The 22,057-nt window shown below is 43.3% G+C and overlaps 1 protein-coding gene and 1 long non-coding RNA gene across 5 annotated transcripts in view; both read right to left on the bottom strand.

Annotated features, from left to right (window-relative positions):
* Positions 1-21,575, bottom strand: part of RAD52-2 (cobalt ion-binding protein) — a 74,000-nt gene extending 52,425 nt beyond the window's left edge. Inside the window, exons 1-3 of one of the 4 annotated variants that reach the window (XM_088903950.1) lie at positions 21,136-21,575; positions 20,839-20,876; positions 8,599-8,693 (exon numbers count right to left, since the gene is read on the bottom strand). In XM_088903950.1, coding sequence (XP_088760076.1) covers positions 8,599-8,693; positions 20,839-20,876; positions 21,136-21,449 — 447 coding nt within the window. In that variant the 5' untranslated portion in view covers positions 21,450-21,575. The remainder of the gene's footprint in view (positions 1-8,598; positions 8,694-20,838; positions 20,877-21,135) is intronic. The other 3 variants (XM_088903951.1, XM_088903952.1, XM_088903953.1) reach the window with 3 other exon arrangements.
* Positions 1,966-8,592, bottom strand: LOC104591941 (uncharacterized). Its single transcript, XR_734351.3, has 3 exons — positions 3,219-8,592; positions 2,715-3,137; positions 1,966-2,639 (listed from the first exon to the last, which is right to left on the bottom strand). It is a non-coding gene; the product is annotated as an uncharacterized LOC104591941 (long non-coding RNA).
* Positions 21,576-22,057: the final 482 nt, after the last annotated feature.

Raw genomic sequence — 22,057 nt, 5'->3', positions numbered from 1 at the left:
CCTTGTAGTATGCAGTGACTCGCAACTCGTGGTCAACCAGGTGAATGGACAGTATGAGGCTCGAGAGCCCACCTGTCGGCCTATTTGGCCAAGGTAAGGGAACTCCTGCCCAGCTTCCACTCTTGGTGCCTCCAACAAATCCCAAGATCAGAGAACACCGAAGCCAATGCACTTTCTAAGTTGGCTAGTGCAATCGACTCAACGAAGAGGACAGTCTACATAGAAGACCTACCACGCCCAACTATAGAAAGGGCAACAGAGGAGGTCGTCCAAGTGATGACAACAGAACTGAGTTGGATAGATCCGCTCATTGATTAATTACGCCATGGAATATTACCGAAGGAACGCAATGCGGCACAAAGGATAGAACGACAAGCTATATAGAAGGGCATTCCCACTCCCCTACCTGCGTTGCCTGCGTCAAGCAGAAGCGGATACGACAAGGGTACTATTGGCCCACGATGAAGGTGGACGCAATCAAGCTAGTGTAGAAGTGTGACAAATGTTAGTGACATGCCAACATCTTGCACTAACCGGCTACTGACCTAAAATATCTTACCAGTCCATGGCCGTTTGCACAATGGGGAATTGACATGTTGAGCCCCTTCCCACCAATGACCAGGCAGAGAAGATTTTTAGTAGTAGCAATAGACTATTTCACGAAGTGGGTAGAGGCCGATCCGTTAGTGACCATCACAGCTCGGAACATTCAGAACTTCTTTTGGAGGATTATTGTATGCAGATTCGAACTACCAAGGGTTTTGATCTCAGACAACGGCAAGCAATTCGAGGGTATTAAATTTCATAATTGGTGCGCGGAAATGGGCATAAAACAAAACTTCACCTTGGTCACCCATCCTCAAGCTAACAGTCAAGCCGAGGTAACAAACTAGGCAATCCTCTGTGGCCTTAATCTCGGCTTTCCCGAGCTGAAGGTTTGTAGGTGGATGAGCTGTTAAACGCCCTTCAAGATGGCGACAGGTGAAATGCCCTTCAACTTGACATATGGAACTAAAGTCGTGATACCAATAGAGATTGAAGTGTCGACCTTACGGTCCAAGATGTTTGATGAAGAGACTAACGAGGAAGACCTACGAACCAACCTCGACTTAATAGAAGTCTGAGGCCTCGCCTACATTCAGACCGCAGCGTACCAACAGTGAGTGGCTCAATACTATAATGCCCGAGTGAAGAGATGCCAATTCAGGGTTGGCAACCTGGTACTCAAGAAGGTTATGGTGCCTGAGCCCGGTGTGGGAAAGCTAGAACCGAACTGGGAAGACCCTTACAGAGTCTTCAGAGTGATAGGTGAAAACACGTATGAGCTCGAAACACTGGAGGGGAAGATGGTACCCCGTGCGTGGAATATAGACAACCCAAGGAAATACTATCTCTGAAAAGAAAGAGTTTCGAGCTACGTCCGCGGATTTGCGAAAATTTTCCAAGGCACCCAAGCCAACCTCTCGACAACTCGGCTAAAAGAAAGCATAGAAAAGGAGTTCCGAGCTACGCCCGCGGATTTGCGAAAATTTGCTGAGGGGAAGATGGTACCCCATGCGTGGAATATAGACAACCTAAGGAAATACTATCTTTGGAAAGAAAGAGTTTCGAGCTACGTCTGCGGATTTGCGAAAATTTTCCAAGGCACCCAAGCCAACCTCTCGACAACTCGGCTAAAAGAAAGCATAGAAAAGGAGTTCCGAGCTACGTTCGCGGATTTGCGAAAATTTGCTAAGGCATCCAAGCCTAACCTCTCAACAGCTTAGCTAAAAGAAAGCCTAAAGGGATACCAAAGCTTTTTGCACTAAGGCACCCAGCCGATCTAATGACAGTTTGATCGATTTGCGCGACAGTTAAACAGAAAGAAACTCCATTCAAGAAGATATCAGATACGGGAAAAGTAAATAGCATTAAGCATACTAAGGCCAAAGGCCGAGGTACATATATTAAAAAAAAAAAAAAAAAAAAAAAAAAACTCAGCAGCAGAAAGTTCAACATTATGAGCACGGAGGCCTAAGAAACATCAACTTACAGGAGCTCACAAGCTCCCAGAAACAACAGAAGAAGAGAAACCAACAAGGCCGATCTACTCCTCGCCACCACCTTGCAGCTCGTCATCGACATCGTCACCCTCCTCGCCCTCTTCTGCTCCAGCTACTTCCTCATCCTCATTAGGAGTCAAGGGCTCCCCATCAACTTGCACAACAAGCTCATTTGGCATGTCGTTGACAGAGAAAAGTGTCGAAGTCAAAATCAGGATGAAGCGTCTTCAAGTAGCGACAACAAAGCTTAAATCCCTTTCGCATCGCAGGGATTGCATTCTCCACCTTCTCCTGGGCATATTCAGGGGAGTCACGGAAACGATCAACGGCTGCCAATTCTACTTGGCAGATATCCTCTATATACTTAGTCCGCCTCTCTTCCAATCGGCACTCCTGGGCAGCAATGGTCTCCCGAGCCTCGTCCAACTTGCACTACATCTTTCCGCTCAGCTTGATGAATCACTGGCAGTCCTCCTCGGCGCTTAGTTGGATTTCTCGCATCTGAGACTACAGTGCGTCAACACTAGACTACAGCTCGGCCTTCTCTCTCCGGCCTAAGGCGACCTGATCCAACAGTACCTGTCCCATGGTGTTCACCTACCAAATGAAGAAAAGTATGATCAGAACAAAAAACACATAACCAAAAGACAAAAGCTTCGAAAGAGGACAAACCTAAAGTATACAACGAGTCATCCGAGTTCCAACGTCGGCTAGGTCCAAACCGCAGTAATACCGCACATCTTCCGGAAGCCGCATGCCCCTTCCCATCCAAAGAGCTACATATGGGTCGTTCAGGCGATCGATCATAGAGACGTCAACATTCGGGACGAAGCGAGTTATGTCGGAGGTGTAAGGACCGGCGGCATGTTCCTCTTGGACGACTTGAGGTTGAAAGGCAGCAGGGCCCATATCGTCCCAGTCGGTACTCATAGGGTCGCCGCCTCCCTCGAGGTCGACGACGGAAGTGAGCGAGCGACAACGACCTCACCTCGGCACTGGTCGAGGTGCCCTCCATCGACGAATAGTCAGCCCTTCACTTCTTCCTCGAAGCCGCCTTCTTAGATGCCACCAAAAGTGACTCCATGGTCGCCATATCTAAAAAAGTTAAAGAGAAGTTAGTCGAGCCAAAAAGTTAAATATCAAAAGCAGATATAAAGGACTTGAAGGCCGACTTACCTACGTGACTCAAGCTGGCCTGTATGAGCATACGCTCGGCCAAAAGGTTCTCTACTAGAAACTTCCGGCGAACAAAGTGTTGAACTGCAAGTCGTATCTCTCCATCGAACTTTACATTGAAACTTCGGCAATCCCTCCGCAATACAGTATCCATATTCCAGCAATTACTATGAGAAAGGAAGAAGTACCTATTCTTCCAATCTTTAACTTTGGAGGGAAAGTCAACTAGCATCTTATAGCCGCTACGGAAGGGAAGGTAAAAACAGTAGGGAACATTGGGGACCTTTTTCATAGAGCACAGCCCGGAGAAAACATCTAAATCCAAGGGGAAGTTGTGGTGGTGACACAAAGAAATCAGCCCTACCAGAGTTCGAACTACATTGGGGTGTAGCTGACCTAAGGAGACATCGTAATGCGAGATCATCGCAAGAATAAAAGGGTGCAAGGGAAAACAAAGACCGGCAACTAGCGTCTCCTCAAAGACACAGACCGTGTCTTGGCCATGACTCTAGGGATACTCGTTAGGGCCAGGCTAGATACAGTCAAAATCGGCAGGTATTTGATAAGTACTATACAGCTCTATTATACGCTCACTAGAGAGCTCGTAAGGATCAAAAGGGGATTCCGCTGTTCGGACCTCTACTCCTACCCCTAGCTCAGACGCAGAAGACTCTCCCTGAGAATCCTCTCCCAAAGATTCCCTCCCATCCTACCCACCTATAGTCCAGCGATCTACCCTTTGAAGGATCAAAAGACATTTATAGAGGAAGCTACTCACCGGGTAAACGAGACAAAGGAAACCGGAACCGGAGACGAACAAAGTTTCAACAGGCTAGTAGACAACAACACCTCAACTGAGACCTTCTCAGATCGGTCATCCTCCTCCTCAGAGAAAAATCCAAAAACAGTGTGAGTGAGGCCTCAGTGGGGACCCCATATTTATAGTCCACTGGGAAGAATGGCCAACGGTTGGGATGCGTTGATAGCAGATCGACGATCGAGACGACGACGACGCGTGCGGGCTATTTTGAATTTAAACTTTGTGCGCTCACTGTGCGTGCCCTCCTTTTGAATTCGAAATTTGAAATCTACCGTGATCCCGCCCAGTCTCAGACCGGATCAGGTGAGCGAGCCGAGCAACCTACGAACCAGTCGAACCAATTACCTTATTAAGAGCTATTCCCTTCGTCGAGCTGACGAAGGCTCGGAAGTGGGGGTTAATTGATGAGAGGTAATTTGGTCCTCTAAATTACATCACGACACGTGGCCTTCAAGCGATACCTTGGCGCTGAGTAAGCGAACCATCTCGGCAAGTTAGCCTAAGACACCTCGCATGGGCTGACCTCAGTTGCTTCGGTTGGGCCGGGATAACAGGGCTCACAGCGTATGGCAACCTACCTCGGAGACTGGTCGAGCTGTAAGTGAAAGAATGGTAGGATCCATCTAATGGACACCAAGAAGGTTGCGGAATGGGTGGGCGAATTTCAAAAATTTTCCTACCTTCTTCCAACCGGGAATCATATTCCCTAAATTTAGAATACAATATTCAAGGGTCCTACTTGAACCATAATCGAACCAGATCTGAACCAAAAGGAAAAAGGGAGGAATATACCTGATCCGGAGAAGCAGTATCTCCCAAAGTTGGTGTTCACGCCCAAAGAAGACATCAAGATCCGCTCCTGCTGAAGATGACACAGCTGTGGGTGGAACGGAACCAATAGAGTGCGTCCTACACACTGAATCATTCGCAAGAATCCTCTGGAAACTCTGAACACCGAATCCTTTTCAATCTTTTCTGCAAGACTGATGTCAAGAATTGATTTCTTGACTTCTTTCTTCTTCAAAGATCAAATCTTGCAAGAAGGAATGGCGGCGGCTGGAGGAGAACTCCAAGGATGAAGATGGCTGAAATCGCTTCTCTTCTCTCTAGAGTGTGTGTGAGATCTAATCTCTATTCGCAGGAAGCTTTCTTGCCTTCTCAAAAAACCCTTGTTCGAAATCTAATAATTTTCTCTTAGAGTTTTTCCTCCTTTTCTTCTTGATTAAGAAACCTCCTAATTAGGAGTTATCCCAATCCAAATCAGTATTTGGATAGGGGATGATCTTAATCCTATCTGCAGATTAAGTTAGCTTACTCCTGTTCTTATCAGGAGGTTACCTGATTCAAATCTGATTTGAATTTGGTCTCCCATAGTGGATAAGGTTAAAATGCCCTATCCTTTTGCTAACATTAATCTCAGATCCGCCCCATAGATGGGTAGCTCGAAATGGGCTTTTGGCCCATTAAGTGTTCAGTGCTTAACTAGTTTCCAATCTGCTGCCTAGTTGGGCTTCTTTGTATGGCGTGGGACCCAAGCATTGATCTACACACCAGCCACATGGGTTCGGCCCAGCCTTTATTACAAGGCCCAGCCGAATACATTGAAAAACTCAGTAAACCCCTGAGCCCATCACATGGACCCTATGGGCCCAACACTTACATTAAGTGGTTCCTGGGCCAAGCCATCTTATAAAAACCCAGGGACTGTGGGCAGGTGCAAGATTAGCCCATCAGGTATTATCCTAAATGGTCTTACACTTAACCTTCAGCCCTTAATGATCAAGCACTGCCCGACAAGAGAGGACCTCTCCCTCGGCTGCAAGGAACAATGTCGCACTCTCTAGTCACATGGATCCCGGGAATTAAAACCATTTGCAAACATTTCGAAACCGTACATATACATATATATATATATATATTAATTTTGCAAAACAAAATTCCAACGATTGAAATCAACTGCCGGCAGTTTGGTTTCCATCAGAGAGAGTGCATTCCCGATCATTACCCTTGTCCGACAAAGGGGCTGATCCTGTCACTATGATCACCCATTCAGATGAATTCTCAGACTGTCCCAACATACCCAAGTTTTTATCCCCATCTAAGGATCTCACTGATTGGCATATCAAAGACAACCCGATCCGACACCTAGTGAAGTGTCATAATCGAGTCTAGGGGTCAGGTGTAACTTTCCAGTTTTGCCCATCTGTCTCCAAGGTCCAGGGCAATACTGGAAATCTGGTCCGGTTCAAGGATTCGAGTAATCCCATGCTGCATGTGCCTTGGGTCTTACCTTGGTGACCGAGACAGGCCATCCCAACACTTAGTGGCACACCAGTATCAGCCTTGGTAGGATAAATCTCCCCAGACTTATCCAATGGTTGTGAACATTTAAAACTAACACGAGTCTCTATAAGTGTCCAGTTTTAGGGTCTTACACAAAATCATACCAATCAACATGAATCAAATATGCACTTTATTTATTTACACTAAATGTCAAAAGTACATCAAATCGGATTGAAGCTAAGGGCATACAAAACTGTCTAACAGTAAGAACCTGTGGCGACCTACAAGGCGAGCCTACTGACTTGTCTCATAGATATGTTACCAGCCCGAGACCTCCGAAGCGCTAATGACTCGACCGTTAGGTCGGCCTACCGCATCGCACACATTAGAGTTAATTAGACGGACCATAACTCCCGCGCAAATTATGTAACCGATGTAATTACTCTCCCAAGTGAGCAAAAACGGCACTGCGAGAACATGAGACCCGTTGTGAGAAGACTCTGGTCGCTCACCTCTATATAAAGCCCTCATTCTTACCAGTGAAGGTACGTGCGATTAAGCTCTCAAATACCCTTACCTCCTAAAGAACTCACGAACAACTCTCTGACTTGAGCATCAGAGTGCCCACCCTGGGTAAAAACAACCCGGGCAATCTAATTCTACCTCTCTTGCAGAACAAAACATCTCGGCTATCTATAGCTCGACCCCTAACAAGGCAAGCATCCAAATCAGCGTCCGAGTCACAAGACACGCGAGAGCGGCCAGATCGCGCTACATCACCTATCTCCAAAATAGCTTTCTTCTCATCGAAGGGAAACAGCCTTGGCAAATCAATGGATGGTAGAGCCTTTGATATTTCGACTAGAAGTCCCTTCCAATCTTCCACTTTCTTGTTTGCCCTTACCACCTTTCTTTTCCACCAATCCTCACTCTTCCGTGCAAACCAAATTTTTGGAACTCTTGAGACATCACATAGCACTCGCACTCCCAATCTTCTCAACCTTCTTCTTCTCCTCTCGCTTACCCTGTTCCTCCATCGATGAACTGTTAACCTTCCGGAAGCACCATCTTCTGTGTGTGAACTCCTCCAAGGCTTCTGCTATCATGTGTCATCCCCTTTTCCCCCTCCCTTCTAGCATACAAACAATCTGCTTCCTTTCAACCCCTACTCTTTCAATGAGCAAGACGAAAGAGCCTTTGCTGTTTCATTTGATTCCAGCTGTGAAGATCTTCCCCTCCTTCTTCATCTCTCCTTCCCACCCCTGATCATCCATAGCCAGAAGCGTTCCATCCATGAACCCTTTAAACCAATCTATACTTTCTTTAATCAAAATGACCATCGGCTTTTTTTCTCTAATCTTCAGCGACGAAATTCCATCAGCTTCCTCGAATGGCAATTCTTTCTTCTCAATGAAAATCTCCTTCCACCACATTCTTTCCTCGAACTTGGTGGAACCATCTACCCCTCTACCTTAGGAAATGGCATTTCCATGAAGTCAGCCTGCACAAAGTGGTCTCATCTCAGACCACACAACTATGGAAAACACAGAGAGACACCTCTCTTCACAGTCAAACCTCCATCACAGGATACAAGGGAGACACCCAAACAATGACCCTTTGGTCCCACGACCAAAAAGGGAAAAATAGTAAAAAAATCCCTTACCCGATCAGTTCCTTTGCAAATCTGAAGTGTTACAATCCTTCCCAGAGAAAACTGAGAGAAAAAAAAATAAGAAAGGTCCACTCGAGCACCAATCTGCTGTAAAACCTGCTCTGATACCATCTGGAATGGAAGAGAGTTTGCCAAAATAAGAAGAGGAGAGAAATAGAGCAGAGAAGATAGGAGAGTTTGCCAAAAAGATAGTGGGGGCGGAGCCCCACTTGGCTTATATATTAGGGTGTTCAAATAAAAGGAGAGATTACAAGAATACCCCTGATTACAGCTTAACAGAGATAAACATATAAACAGGCCCACTAACAGCCCACTACGGCCCAATAACAGGTCTAATAGCATTCCTAACAACAAGAATAAAAACAAGTTCAAACTAAAATAAATGATCCACCATAGAAAATTGTGCATATATTAGAATCGATGCCAGATTCAAAAGTCATTCTCACCTTGGAATGACAGGTATTCTACATGTTGGTCATTTGTACTCAGATATTCTAAATGTTGTATTGTAGGTAATGACCAAGCCATGGAAGGGGAGCAAATATAATGTGAATCAGAATACAGACCAAAGGCAAAATACTTGCAGCAGAGAAGAAAAGACATACCTCTCCATCAGACCCACGTATGGTGAGACGATAAACCAAAGTCACACTTCCACTGTCAGAGAATATGACATCACGAACTTCTCCACACCAACCTGCTAAAAATGACAAAAACATAAAAAGAAGAGTAGATACCATCAAATCTATCTAATGAGTAGCCATAAGCTGGTGGTTTGGAATCTTCCTAGTGGCCATGTGACGAGCTACACATTAATGGACTGGATGATCTATTAGAAAAAGTGCATAGAAGACCATCTATGACACCTGTTAGAAAAAGTGATCTATTACAAGTTGAAGGGGGCAGAAAAGCTAGGGGGAGGCAGAAATGGACTTGGGTGGAAGTAATAAGGAATGGTTTAACACCCATAATTTAACAATTGATATGGCACTAAACAGAATCAAAATGCAAAAGAGGATTCATGTAGCCGACCGCATATAGGACAAAGCTTAGACAATGATGATGATGATCTGTAATTAGTGGTTTCCTATTTTGCTTAGTTAACCTATTAGCTTTAGTCAACTACTATTTGCTATGCTTCTATTTTGTGTGCTTTTTTGCTTAAAAGTTTCTAGGATCCTAATTAAGAGTCAGGTATAGTTTTATAATTACTAAATTTCTATTTTAGTCAAAGTTTTGAAGAGTTCTATATAAATATAGGTGTGTTCCAGAAAAGCATAATTGAATGAGAATGAAGGAGTTAAATTTTGCTCTACTCTACAGTTCTTTTCTCTTCTTGAAATCAATGGTGGAGAAACATGTGATCTCTTCTTCTCTTTGTTATTTTCTTATAGTTCTTTACTACTAGAAGAAAGCCAGGATACTCTAGATTTTCCGCTAGATTTAGAGCATACCTTGTTAGATTTTGAAGCATAGCCAGTTAGCCACCCATCAACCTTGCCTTTTATCTACCAGCCCCTACATTAGTTGATGTTAAAGCTAAAATGCCTCCAAAAAAGGCCTCAGATCCTAGTTCCAATGAAAAAACCAGCAACTATTAGCTGGATTTTCCTTTAAATTTAGAGCATAACTTAGATTTTGAAACAAGGCTATCCATCAACTTTGTCTTCTATCTACCACTCCTTACATTACTTCCCTGATACCTGAGGAACTAGGATTGCCCAGTCCACACACCCATCAAAGTTTAATTTAAATTGGTCAGTTCTGGGTGGCTTCCATGGCACTGAAATTTTTCTACTAGCAGAAAAAGAAGATGCTACTAGTTGCCATCCTTTTATTTTCTTTTTGATCAATAGTAAGAGAATTTTAATAGAGAAAATAAAAGCAGTATGTTGAAGTTTGACCTGCCATAGAATTCTGTCTTGTTCGTTGACTGTAGAGTAAAGTAGACAGCAAGAAGTAGGAGAGGAAAGAAGAAAAGAGAGAAGAGAGACAAGAGAGAAAGGCTGGTTCGAATTAGGGAAAAAAGTTAATCCCTTGATTCGGCCAGACCTATTATTATATTATTGACTTATTGAAAAAGACTTGAGTGCCCTTCTTTAAGTAAGAGGCACTCGAACTAACATAACAGTACACATCAGCATTCTCAACAAGTACAAAGACTGAAATACCCCTTCACTAACACCACTAACACTCCCCCTCAAGCTGGTGAGTATATATCATATAATCCCAGCTTGTTACATATGTAGTCCACTCTCCCCCGACTCAAGCCTTTTGTAAACAAGTCTGCCCACTGGTTTCCCGTACTAACATATGCAGTTTCTATCACCCCATTCAGCACCTTCTCTCTCACAAAATGACAGTCAACTTCGATGTGCTTGGTTCTTTCATGAAACACTGGATTGGAAGAGATATGAACCGCTGCCTGATTGTCACAGTAGAGCTTCATTGGAGTACTGATGTCATATCCTATCTCCTGTAGAAGGTTCCTCAGCCACACTAGTTCACAAGCAGTATGTGCCATGGCCCTATATTCCGCTTCTGCACTGCTTCTTGCCACAACTGTTTGCTTCTTACTTTTCCATGTTACCAGGTTACCCCCCAGAAAGGTGCAATATCCTTCTACTACCAGTTTCCTTCCACCACTTCTGTACAGCAAACCACGACCAGGAGCTCCTTTCAGATACCTCACAATCCTTAGCACTGCATTCCAATGTGGGACCAAAGGTTTCTGCATGAACTGACTCACCACACTAACCGCAAATGAAATATCTGGCCGAGTAATGGTTAGATAGTTTAGTTTGCCTACAAGTCGTCGGTATCTGCCAGGCTCTTCAAACACTTCACCTATATCACTGCTCAGCCTCGTATTTGTTTCCATAGGTGTCTCAGCCGGTTTAGTACCCAACAATCCTGTTTCTTCCAGTAAATCAAGCACATATTTCCTCTGGCACAAATTAATGCCATGCTTAGATCTTGCTACCTCTATGCCCAAAAAGTATTTCAACTTGCCAAGGTCCTTTGTCTGAAAGTGTTCCTGTAGGAATGCCTTCAATCTGTCAATGCCCATTTTATCATTCCCAGTCACAACGATATCATCCACATACACCACCAATATTATTTTACCTGCCGAAGAGTCAAGACTGAAGACAGAGTGATCAACTTGGCACTGTTTCAGACCAAACTTCTTGACCACCTCACTGAACCTACCAAACCATGCTCGAGGGGACTGTTTAAGTCCATAAATAGCCTTCTTAAGTCTACATACCTTACCATCCTCCCCCTGAGCAACAAACCCAGGTGGTTGCTCCATGTAGACCTCCTCGAGCAAATCCCCATGCAAAAAGGCATTTTTGATATCGAGCTGATGGAGAGGCCAACCAGACATAGCTGCAAGAGAGATGACGACACGAACTGACCCTATCTTAGCAACCGGGGAGAACGTCTCCGTGTAGTCAATGCCATAGGTTTGGGAGTACCCTTTGGCAACCAGCCGCGCCTTCAGGCGCTCAACACGACCATCTGGCAAGTACTTAACACTATACACCCACTTACAACCGACAGCCTGCTTCCCAGGAGGAAGAGCGGTGAGATCCCAAGTGTGATTATGATGCAAAGCAGAGAGCTCTTCTTCCATAGCACGGCACCACTCTGGAGAGGTAAGGGCTTCCTGGACATCCTTAGGAACAACCACGGAGGATAACAAAGATATGAACTGGCGATGGGAAGCGGAGAGGTGGGTAAGTGAAACAAAATTGGAAATAGGGTGAAGGGTGCAAGTACGCTTACCTTTCCGTAAGGCAATAGGAAGATCTAGGTCGGAGGCTGGTGTCGAAGCTGGAGCTGGATCTGTCGACGGTGATGAAGCTGGAGGAGCTGCAGCCGGTACACGTGGGCGATGTGTATACACGTGACGGATGGGTGGACGGTCAACCAATGGTGGCACCGGAGGTAAGGACGTAGGCATGACTGGAACCAAAGGAGGTGGATCAGCCACAGGAAGAGGAAGAGGAGGTGGTGATGTGGGGGAAGCAGCAGCACCGGACCCCACGAAGAACGGAGTAGACTCAAAGAATGTAACATCAGCACATACCAAGGAACGACGAGAACTAGGATGATAACACTTGTACCCTTTCTGAGTTCGGGAATAACCAAGGAAGATACACTTCATGGAACGTGCATCTAACTTGTCAGTCCCGGGACTCAGATTATGAACGAAGCAGACACACCCAAATACCCGAGGAGAAAGCGGAAACGGAGACATGTTGGGGAATAAGACACTAAAAGGAGAACGACCATCAAGGATAGACGTGGGCATCCGATTAATTAAGAAACAAGAGGTGAGCATTGCATCGCTCCAAAAAGTTTTGGGAACATTCATGTGGTGCATGAGGGAGCGTGCCGTTTCTACAAGATGGCGGTTCTTTCTCTCAGCAACCCCATTTTGTTGCGGAGTATAGGTACATGAAGTTTGGTGTATAATGCCATGTTGGTCCAAGTATTCTCGAAAAGATGAAGACAAGTATTCACGACCATTATCAGAACGGAAAATTTTGATGTGAACACCAAATTGATTGCGGATCTCAGCATAAAATTTCTGGAAGATGGAAAATAATTCACTTCTTTCTTTCATTAAATAGAGCCACGTCATTCTTGAACAGTCATCAACAAAAATAACAAAATATCGGTATCCATTATATGACATCACTTTATAAGGACCCCAAACATCTGAATGAATTAAAGAAAAAAGACTCGACACACGGTTATCGACCCTAGAACGAAAGGGAACACGATGGTGTTTCCCAAATTGACAAGACTCACAATCTAAAACAGAAAGTTGACTCAATGAAGGGACTAAGGACTGCAACACTTTCAGCGAAGGATGACCAAATCTACAGTGCCACTGGAGAGGAGAAATGGATGACTGAAGAGCCGTTGACGTTCGTCCACCACCATCAAGATAATACAGTCCACCGGCTTCATGCCCTCCACCAATCTTCATCCCCGTCTTGAGATCCTGAAAAACACACATAGAAGGGTAAAAAGTGATGGAGCACTTAAGTGACTTGGTCAGCTTACTAACAGACATAAGATTAAATGGAAGCTTAGGTACATATAAAACAGAGGATAGGGATACAGGGTCTAGGTCAACATTACCAACACCACAGATAGATGACGTGGAGCCATTAGCAAGGGTAACAGATTGTGATGTTGAGCAATGAGTGAGAGATGAAAACACACCTGGAGTTCCCGTCATGTGATCGGAGGCTCCAGAGTCAATAATCCAGGGGTTGGGTGTGGATGCCAAACAAGCCATACCTGAGTGTGCAAAGGAAGCTGTGTTCTGCTGCGACTTGGATTGAACAAACCTCTCATACTCATCACGAGGAACACTCACCATCTCCTTGCCTGGACCATCTGAGGGAGTAGAAGGCATCGGGTCAGCTGACCGTTTCTCCTGTGTAGGGCCGAAACTGGTGTCACTAGTCATGGCATGGTTGGCCCACGTCGAGGGAGGACCATGTAAGTCATAGCAGTAGTTAATGGTATGTCCATCCAAACCACAGTGAGTACACTTCCGTGGACCCGAGCCACGTCCTCTACCACGTGCTCCCCCTGAATCTCTGCCTCCAGTACGACCACCACCACGGATATGTGTAGATCCACCACTACCACTCCTGCCAGGCTGGGTTCCTCGAGTCCCACTTCTGCCACCTCGGCCTCTTGACACTGCAAATGCTAATTTATCGGAGACATTAGAGTCCATAGATCCAATGGAAGCCCTCCGAAGACGAGCAAACACCTCCTCTAAAGATGGAAGAGCAGATCCCCCTAGTATCTGGGCTCGTACTGGTTCATACTCAGACTTCAGCCCCACCAGAAACCGTGTTACATCAAGCTGCTCTCGCTGTTGCTGTTGAACTTTGACATCTGAAGTGAGAGGATGATAGACATTTAACTCATTACGGATATTCCTCACATTGGCATAGTACTCCTCAAGGCTCTGATTTCCCTGTTGCAGATTGAAGTATTCCTGATACAGTTGATATACCCTAGTGGTATTATCCTGACCTGAATACAGTTTCTTGGCATGATCCCACACCTCTTTGGCTGTGTCAAGAAACATGAAGTTCACACTGATTTTGGGTTCCATACTGTTCCACAACCATGTAATGATCTGTGCATCTTCCTGTTCCCAGTCTTCATACTCCTGAGAATTAGCGGGGGGTTTCTCCTCTCTTATATGCTTCACTTTCTTCTTCGCCTTCAGAAAAACCTCTACAGACTTGGCCCAAGGGACATAATTCTCTCCATTCAGTTTAATGGAGGTCATTTGGACATTCAGGTAGTCAGTAGATATCATGACACTAGGTTTACTATCACTGTTATCTGCCATTGCTGAACTCCCTTAATTCTGAGCACTGAATTAGGAGCACTACACACTGCACACTACACACAGACACTTTATCGAAATCTGCACACTGATTTCAACAGCTGAGAACTGCAACACCACAAACCCTACTCACCGAAGTCTGTACACTGATTTCAGCAGTATTAAATGTTGAAAACTACAACACCACAACCCCTACTCACCGAGGTCTACACACTGATTTCAGCGATATCAAGAGCTGAAAACCACACTTGTAACACCACCAACATTAATCCACAACTATAGGAAGCTTCACCATTAAGTAGACACTATTGCCATTCGAATCACACACAAACCAGAATAAACCCTAGCATAAACCCTAGCATACTGCAATCTGAGAACCCCCATCATGCGAACTGTACTACACCTCTCATGTATTCCATAACAAAAAAATATATATAAAAAAAAAACTTTACCTCATCGCCTGAAGGCCAACCATACGAAGGACTGAGACACCACTGCACCACACGTACCAGCCCTAACTAGGGCTTAGAAACCACAGCAACCAATCACCAACGACACAATCGGAGGCATAGAGACCTCCTAGGGAAGAGGGCGATCACTCCTTTTCAGCCCTTTTCCCAGTCTCCAACTCACAACTGAGAACCCCAAGTGAAACCCTAATTCGAATGCGCAGAAGGCAGAATTCTAGCAAGTCTGATTTGGTGAACCTGGCTCTGATACCATGTTGAAGTTTGACCTGCCATAGAATTCTATCTTGTTCGTTGACTGTAGAGTAAAGTAGACAGCAAGAAGTAGGAGAGGAAAGAAGAAAAGAGAGAAGAGAGACAAGAGAGAAAGGCTGGTTCGAATTAGGGAAAAAAGTTAATCCCTTGATTCGGCCAGACCTATTATTATATTATTGACTTATTGAAAAAGACTTGAGTGCCCTTCTTTAAGTAAGAGGCACTCGAACTAACATAACAGTACACATCAGCATTCTCAACAAGTACAAAGACTGAAATACCCCTTCACTAACACCACTAACACAGTACAAGGCACAAAGAGAGGTGCGAGGTGCACCCTCCCGAACTAAAAACAAATTACTAAGAATCCCTAAACAACTGATCCCTATTAACCCCTTGTTTGGCTAGGGTATCAACCAAACCATTATCTTATTTGGTCAGTTCTGGGTGGCTTCCATGGTAGTATGGTACTAAAAATTTTCTACTAGAAGAAAAAGAAGATGCTACTAGTTGCCATCCTTTTTTTTTTGTTTTTCTTTTTGATCAATGGTAAGAGAATTATAATAGGGAAAATAAAAGCAGTACAAGGCACAAAGAGAGGTGCGATGTGCACCCTCCCAAACTAAAAACAAATTACAAAGAATCCCTAGACAACTGATCCCTATTAACCTCTTGTTTGGCTAGGGTATCAGCCAAACCATTATCTGATCTTCTCTCCCACTGAACTTTTAGAGTCATGTTACTGCAAAGCCATTTAAACTTCTTCATCTCCTCCCTCAAGGTCCATAGAGCTGTCTCTGGGTTCTTCAACAAGCCCATTACCAACTTGGAATCCCCTTCAACCACTTGCTTGTTGAAATTTAACTGTCTTACCAACTTGGAATCCCCTTCAACCAACTTGGAATCCCCTTCAACCAGCCCATTACCATGGATATCCACAAGAAGCTCAGCTCTAGCTGAATCTCCCACACCATCCGGACCAGAGCTCAGCTCTTTGTTCCTAAATACACCTCCAATTCTTAGGGGCCCTGGATTGCCTAAACTGCTACCATCAAAATTAAATTTAATAAAATCTTCTTCAAGAGTGATCCAAGAGGAAATAGACTTATCCTTCCTTGAAGAGCTTTTGGCCACTAAACCCCAATTCCTCCAAATATCATCAAAGGAGAAATGTGAAACAAGTCCAAGGTTTTCACCCAATGTATCACCCTGATAGCTGTACACTTTCCCACCTCTAATGATGTTGTCCACAAAAAAGCGATCAAAGATGTCCAACATTTTAATCCAATGGACCACTTTCACCATTATGAATTCTATTGTTCTTCTTTTGTTCTTTCTTTCACCTTAAATATTCTCTCATTTCTTCCCACCAATGCAGTCCACAACATTACAACTATAGTGCACTTCCTTCTTGATGCAGGACCTACACAAAAAGCAGCTAATTAGGAGGCTGGAATGGGCCCTATGGAAGCTGGAAAAAGGCCAACAAAGCCTCAGCTTTCTGGTTGGATCTTAACCTTGACTTGTTCGACAAAGTAGACTGGACAGAACTTGAAAAGATTGAATAATCACTAGACAAGTAAGCAGAATTGAAAATAGGGTGAAGGGGGGCTGATTTCAAATAAGCTTGCAAACTGTTTATATCAAGAGGAGAACCATCAATCCACCCAAGGAATTCTCAACAGCAAGCTTAATCAGATCAGTTAGCAAGAAGACTAAGTGTCATGGGAATTCCAACCTTCCTGAGCTTATTTGGAAGGTTCAATATGATCATAAGGAAGTTATTATGCAAAGAGAGAGACTCAGGTTCTTGGTAAAAGTAGGCACATTTCATATAAAGGTCTGAATTTTCAATCCTTACATATGGTTGATTATTTTGAGCTGTAATCAGCATATCAGGTCATTTGGAGCCAAGTTTCATGTGCTTAACAGTTATATTCATTTGATGTAAGGAGGGGTAACTGGCTCCACTAAATTTGGTCAAGTTGGTGTAACTAGCATTCTGATAACTAGTTGGCTGCAAGTCATTGGGTGAAGGGTGGAGCAGTGGCTGCGAGCCCTTAGGTGTGAAGGGCAGAGCAGTGGTGTAAAGGTTTGGCTAGCTTCTATGGAACTTGCTGGTTAGTAGAAATTCTCAAGGGGGTTCCTTGGGGAGTGGATGTAGGTCAGGTGGGGCAGACCACTATAAATCTTTGTGTCCTCGTACTTGAGATGCCTTTTGCTTTATTCTTTCCGAGATTTAGTCTAAGGATCATCTTAAAAGTAAAAAAGACTCTAACTATCACTAGTTAGAATCACGTTATTTCAAAACTAGTCATTCCAATGATAAGGTACATCCTAATTAACAATAATTAAGGGGATATTGTTAATAGGAATGACAATTCTGTCCAGGAGAGTAGGAACATCAAGCCTAGGTCTCTACCATCACTATCTTGACTGAACCATTCATGAGAAAGGGTTGGACCTAATATGTTTACCCAAGCTGCAGTTATAACAGTCAAGAATACAATGTAGGAACATAAATTAAAAATGGAATTAAAATTGAAATTGTAGGAAGGATCGGCCTACAACCCAATCCCCCCCCCCTTGAGTTGTCTTTCTAGGCAACATGTTTGTCTAATCATGGATATATCTACTATTAGACAATGGGACATTCATCAGATGGATGTTAAGAATGCCTTCTTGCATGGGCATTTGAAGGAGAGAGACGACATGAAACCACCTCCAAGGTACTGTGATAATCTTAAGTTGGTCTGTCATTTAAAGAAATCTCTTTGTGATCTCAAGTAAGCATCTCAGGCATGGTTTGAGAAGTTTTACAATGTGATTTACTGATGCTGGTTTCATATAGAGTTCATCTGATCACTCTATTTTTACTCTTCAGCAGCCTCAAGGCCTGACAGTATGCTAATAATATCATCATTACTAGAGATGATGGTAAGGGAATTGTACAAGAAGGAATTTCTAAGTCAATCATTTAAGATGAAGGATCTTGAACCGTTGACATATTTTTGGGGCTTGGAAGTGACTTGCACTTCCCGTGGATGCTTTGTGAATCAGTAAAAATATGCTATGGGTCTTGTCAACCTTGTTAATCTAACTGATTATTAAGTAGAAAGATACACCTTTGGAAGTAAATCCGAAACTGTCTAAGGATAATGGACAGCCTCTTCATGATGCTACTATGTACCAGCAGCTTGGGAGTAGCCTCATCTCTCTCATCATGACACAACCAAACATATCCTATGTTGTCCAGGTCAAACCCTGAAACACCTAATTTTTTGCATATCGGTGACCAACCGATACAGGTTGATACATTGCAAAATTTTAATCCTTGAGAAGACTATCCACTAGCCATACAATGGAACATATATGAGGAGAAAGAACCCAATTTGGTCTTTTCTTTTGAAGCCATTCACAAGAACCAATTCTCAAATGAAAGCCTCCCACCAAAAAGGTTCTGATCTTAGGTGGAATAGGTTTACACCAAATCTCATTCATCATAAATGTCTGTGCTTTGCTAAAAGGGAGGACAAAAGGCACAAGTGAAGGAGACACAGAGGAAGACAAAAGCTTAGGAACCGTCAATCCTTGGCACGAAACAACATCATTACCCATATACTGAGCCAAGCTTTCAAGACTATAGTCTCAATTTCTATATATCAATTATTGTTGTATCATAACCCTTCACTTGATACCAATCCCCAATAATTGGGTCATACCTCAAAATTTATATTCTGACAAATGGCATGTTTGTTGAGTTGAGTTAGTTGAATTAGACTACAAAATGAGATCTGTTAGGATGCAAAATGATGGAAAATTTGAAATGTCATCAGAGAAAAAAAAATGTCAAAAAAACAGTTTTGAATTTCTGTAAACATAAACTGGCATCCACCAAATCCTGCTAAATTCAATAATCATACCAATATGATAATCAGTTCAGTTAAAAGATGGTTACAGGTACATATGCACAACAATCAACATATACATTTAGTTCACTCACCCCATACAGGTCTTCTGCTTGCAACATTGAGACTTGAGTCTCAATTGCCACAACCACAAGTTCATTTTTGTTTGTTTTGAGAAAAGATAAAGTATAATTGTATTAATCTTCAAAAGCCAACACCCATGCACAACAACAGACTGTACACTGGGGAATATACAAAAAGATTGCTGTATAACCTCTGATTTTTTTTTATTTCTTTTTGAAGGGGCTACACAACGGGAGGTAGCCCATCCCGCAACCCATAACCCCCCCAACCCAGGTGCAGGCAGGATTTGACCCCAAGTCTCCGCTACGGCCAGCAGGAGACCTTACCAACCCACTGGTTGGCACCTTGCTATAACCTCTGATTAATTACAAAATAAGAAGCTCCATCAAAAAAAAAATTATCAGTAGGCCTTCACAAGGAATTTGAGGCCAACTAAGACAAAAGCACCCCCTTGACTTTCCTGGCCACAGATATTTCCTCACTAAACTTGTTATCAAATATTTGACTATTTCTACAAGTTCATTTTAGTATCATCATTGGATCAGTAACAGTAATGTCACAACCATGCACTATTATTAACAACACTCACACCACGCATGAAAAGGAATGTTGCAGAAAAATAAATAAATAAATAAACAAGAAAAGAAAGGCTCACAGCAGAAAATAACACGGGGTAACATATGGAGGACAAAAATACCTTGCAGATTCAAATTTTTTGCTTGGAAGGTTTATTGGGACAGAATTCAAATACGAGATAAACTACATTTTATGAAGGTCAAAGAACAGACTTGTCTTTTTTGTCACAGAAAAAGAGACTTTGAATCATCTCTTATTCACGCATGCCTATGCCAGAGCAATCTCGTTTAAATTATAGGTGGGAATCAATCCAAAGGCAACAAAAGAGAAGCTTGTTCATGAAATTTTATAAGATTGGCTTCAAAATAAGTTGGACTCTGAATCTAAGGGTCAACAATAACTTTTATTGACCAAGGCATTGATAGCCTTTAGGCTAATATGAGATGCTAGAAACAAAATTCCACATGAAAACAAAGTGATGCATCCAAGGAGACTCTTAGACAGTATATATACATGCCACACCAATCTCATAAGCTAAATCAGACACAACAGCCTCTTGTATTGACAGATGACTATGGTAATGGAGAATATGTATGTTGATGGATCTTATATGTACCAAACTGGGACAGATACATTTAGCTAAGTGTTAATGTCAAATAATGGTGCAGGGTATCCTTGCATGGCCTGAGAGGCATCTGAAGCGGAATAGAAGGCCCTAATAGCAGTTTTACAGGAAGCAAGGAGAAGAAAGATCAGCGTTTTATCTGTTTTATCTGATGCTCGGCATATGGTGCAGCTTGTAAATATGAAGACAATGAAATATGCGTGGATGGAGAAGATACATCTTGACGAAATACGTTGTCTACTTATATGCGTGGTTGGAGAAAGAAAGATCAGCGTTTTATCTGTTTTATCTGTTGCTCAGCATATGGTGCAGCTTGTAAATATGAAGACAATGAAATATGCTTGGATGGAGAAGATACATCTTGACAAAATACCTTGTCTACTTAGTTTTCATAAATGTAATATAAGTTATAAAGAGAACTATGAATGTATCGACCCATAACATAACCTATAAAGTATGTAAGGAGGGGGTAGATAGACAGTTTCAAATCCCTCCCGATGGTATGGATGTAAATTTGTTTAGTGGAAGGGGCTCACCTGGAGCATAGAAGCTCAACATCCTGTTGGCATGGTACCTACACAAAGAACCAAGAAAAACCAAGTAAGCTAGACAATTTGCTAATCCATATTGGGGTGACCAGTTATCTGTGAAAAAAGTATAGACGAGACACAGATCAATGTCCAGCATAGCTGGTTGGATTCAAAGACACACATGATAGGCATCCACAGAATAAACTATTAACATTCTAGAAAATGAGAACGAAGTAGAAGAAAACAAGTAAGGGAGAGAGATATATTCAGGAATCAAGAATACAGTTACAATGTATATCCAACCAGGGGATGCAATTGGAGTTCGGCTTGATAATGTTGTTCGGGACCCTCTTGTTAAGATCTCTGAGGATCTCCTCTAGCGGGCGCATAAAGCAGGGCGAGTTGTCTAGAGGTACCACATAATTCGAGTTAGGCACGGCCGCTTTCTTACCAGCGTTGCTACCGCTACTGTTCTTGTCCAGAGCCCATACCACCGGCGAAGGTACCCGGATACTTCTCCGCTGAGAAATCCGAAGCTCATTAGAAAAGGAGCAGAAAGAGGAAGAGATTGTCAAAATGCGATTGTTCGCGAGGAAAATCGGGTTTTGCAAGGCCATAACGACGACCGGATTATTGAAGAATGAAGATACAGAAGAGGAGATGGAAAAAATGAGAAAGGGATAATTTTACCGACATGGGTGCAACTTCGGCGGGTCCAACCCGAACTAGCTCGAGTTTTTGCACTGGTTGGGCCTAAGTTTTATAGAGCTGCGGGCTGGGCCTCGGCCAGAAAATTAAGGCCTCACCTAAACTTGGGTTTGGGTTGGTTGACATCTCTGGTGGAGTGCTCTTGGTAGTCAATGCCGGTGGTTGATTCATCATTGAAAGTGTGAAGCCTTTGGGCCGGGGAACCTCCTGCCGAAATTGTTTCTCTTCATCGCCCACTCTTCCCTCCAACAGCGCCAACTGAAAGACCTTAGTGAGTGAAGAAAGCTCAAATCTCCACGCCTGCTTGCACCTTCGGTTTGAGCCCTGCCACGAAGCATCCAATTAGGAAGTCCTCGCTCAAGCCTTTAATCCTGCTTGATAGGAGCTGAAATTGGTCGAGGTATTACTGTATTAACCCTGATTGGTTGATCTTCGCCAACCTCCCTGCCACGTTTGCTCGCTGGAGCCTATTATACCTTCTATGCAACGCAAAGGATCGAATCTTAGTAGGTATAAA

Source organism: Nelumbo nucifera, chromosome 4 (genome assembly GCF_055504915.1).
Source record: "Nelumbo nucifera cultivar China Antique chromosome 4, China Antique-T2T, whole genome shotgun sequence".
Taxonomy (NCBI): Eukaryota; Viridiplantae; Streptophyta; class Magnoliopsida; order Proteales; family Nelumbonaceae; genus Nelumbo; species Nelumbo nucifera.
The sequence above is the reverse complement of the archived record's forward strand: the minus strand, read 5'-3'. Positions and strand labels throughout refer to the sequence as shown.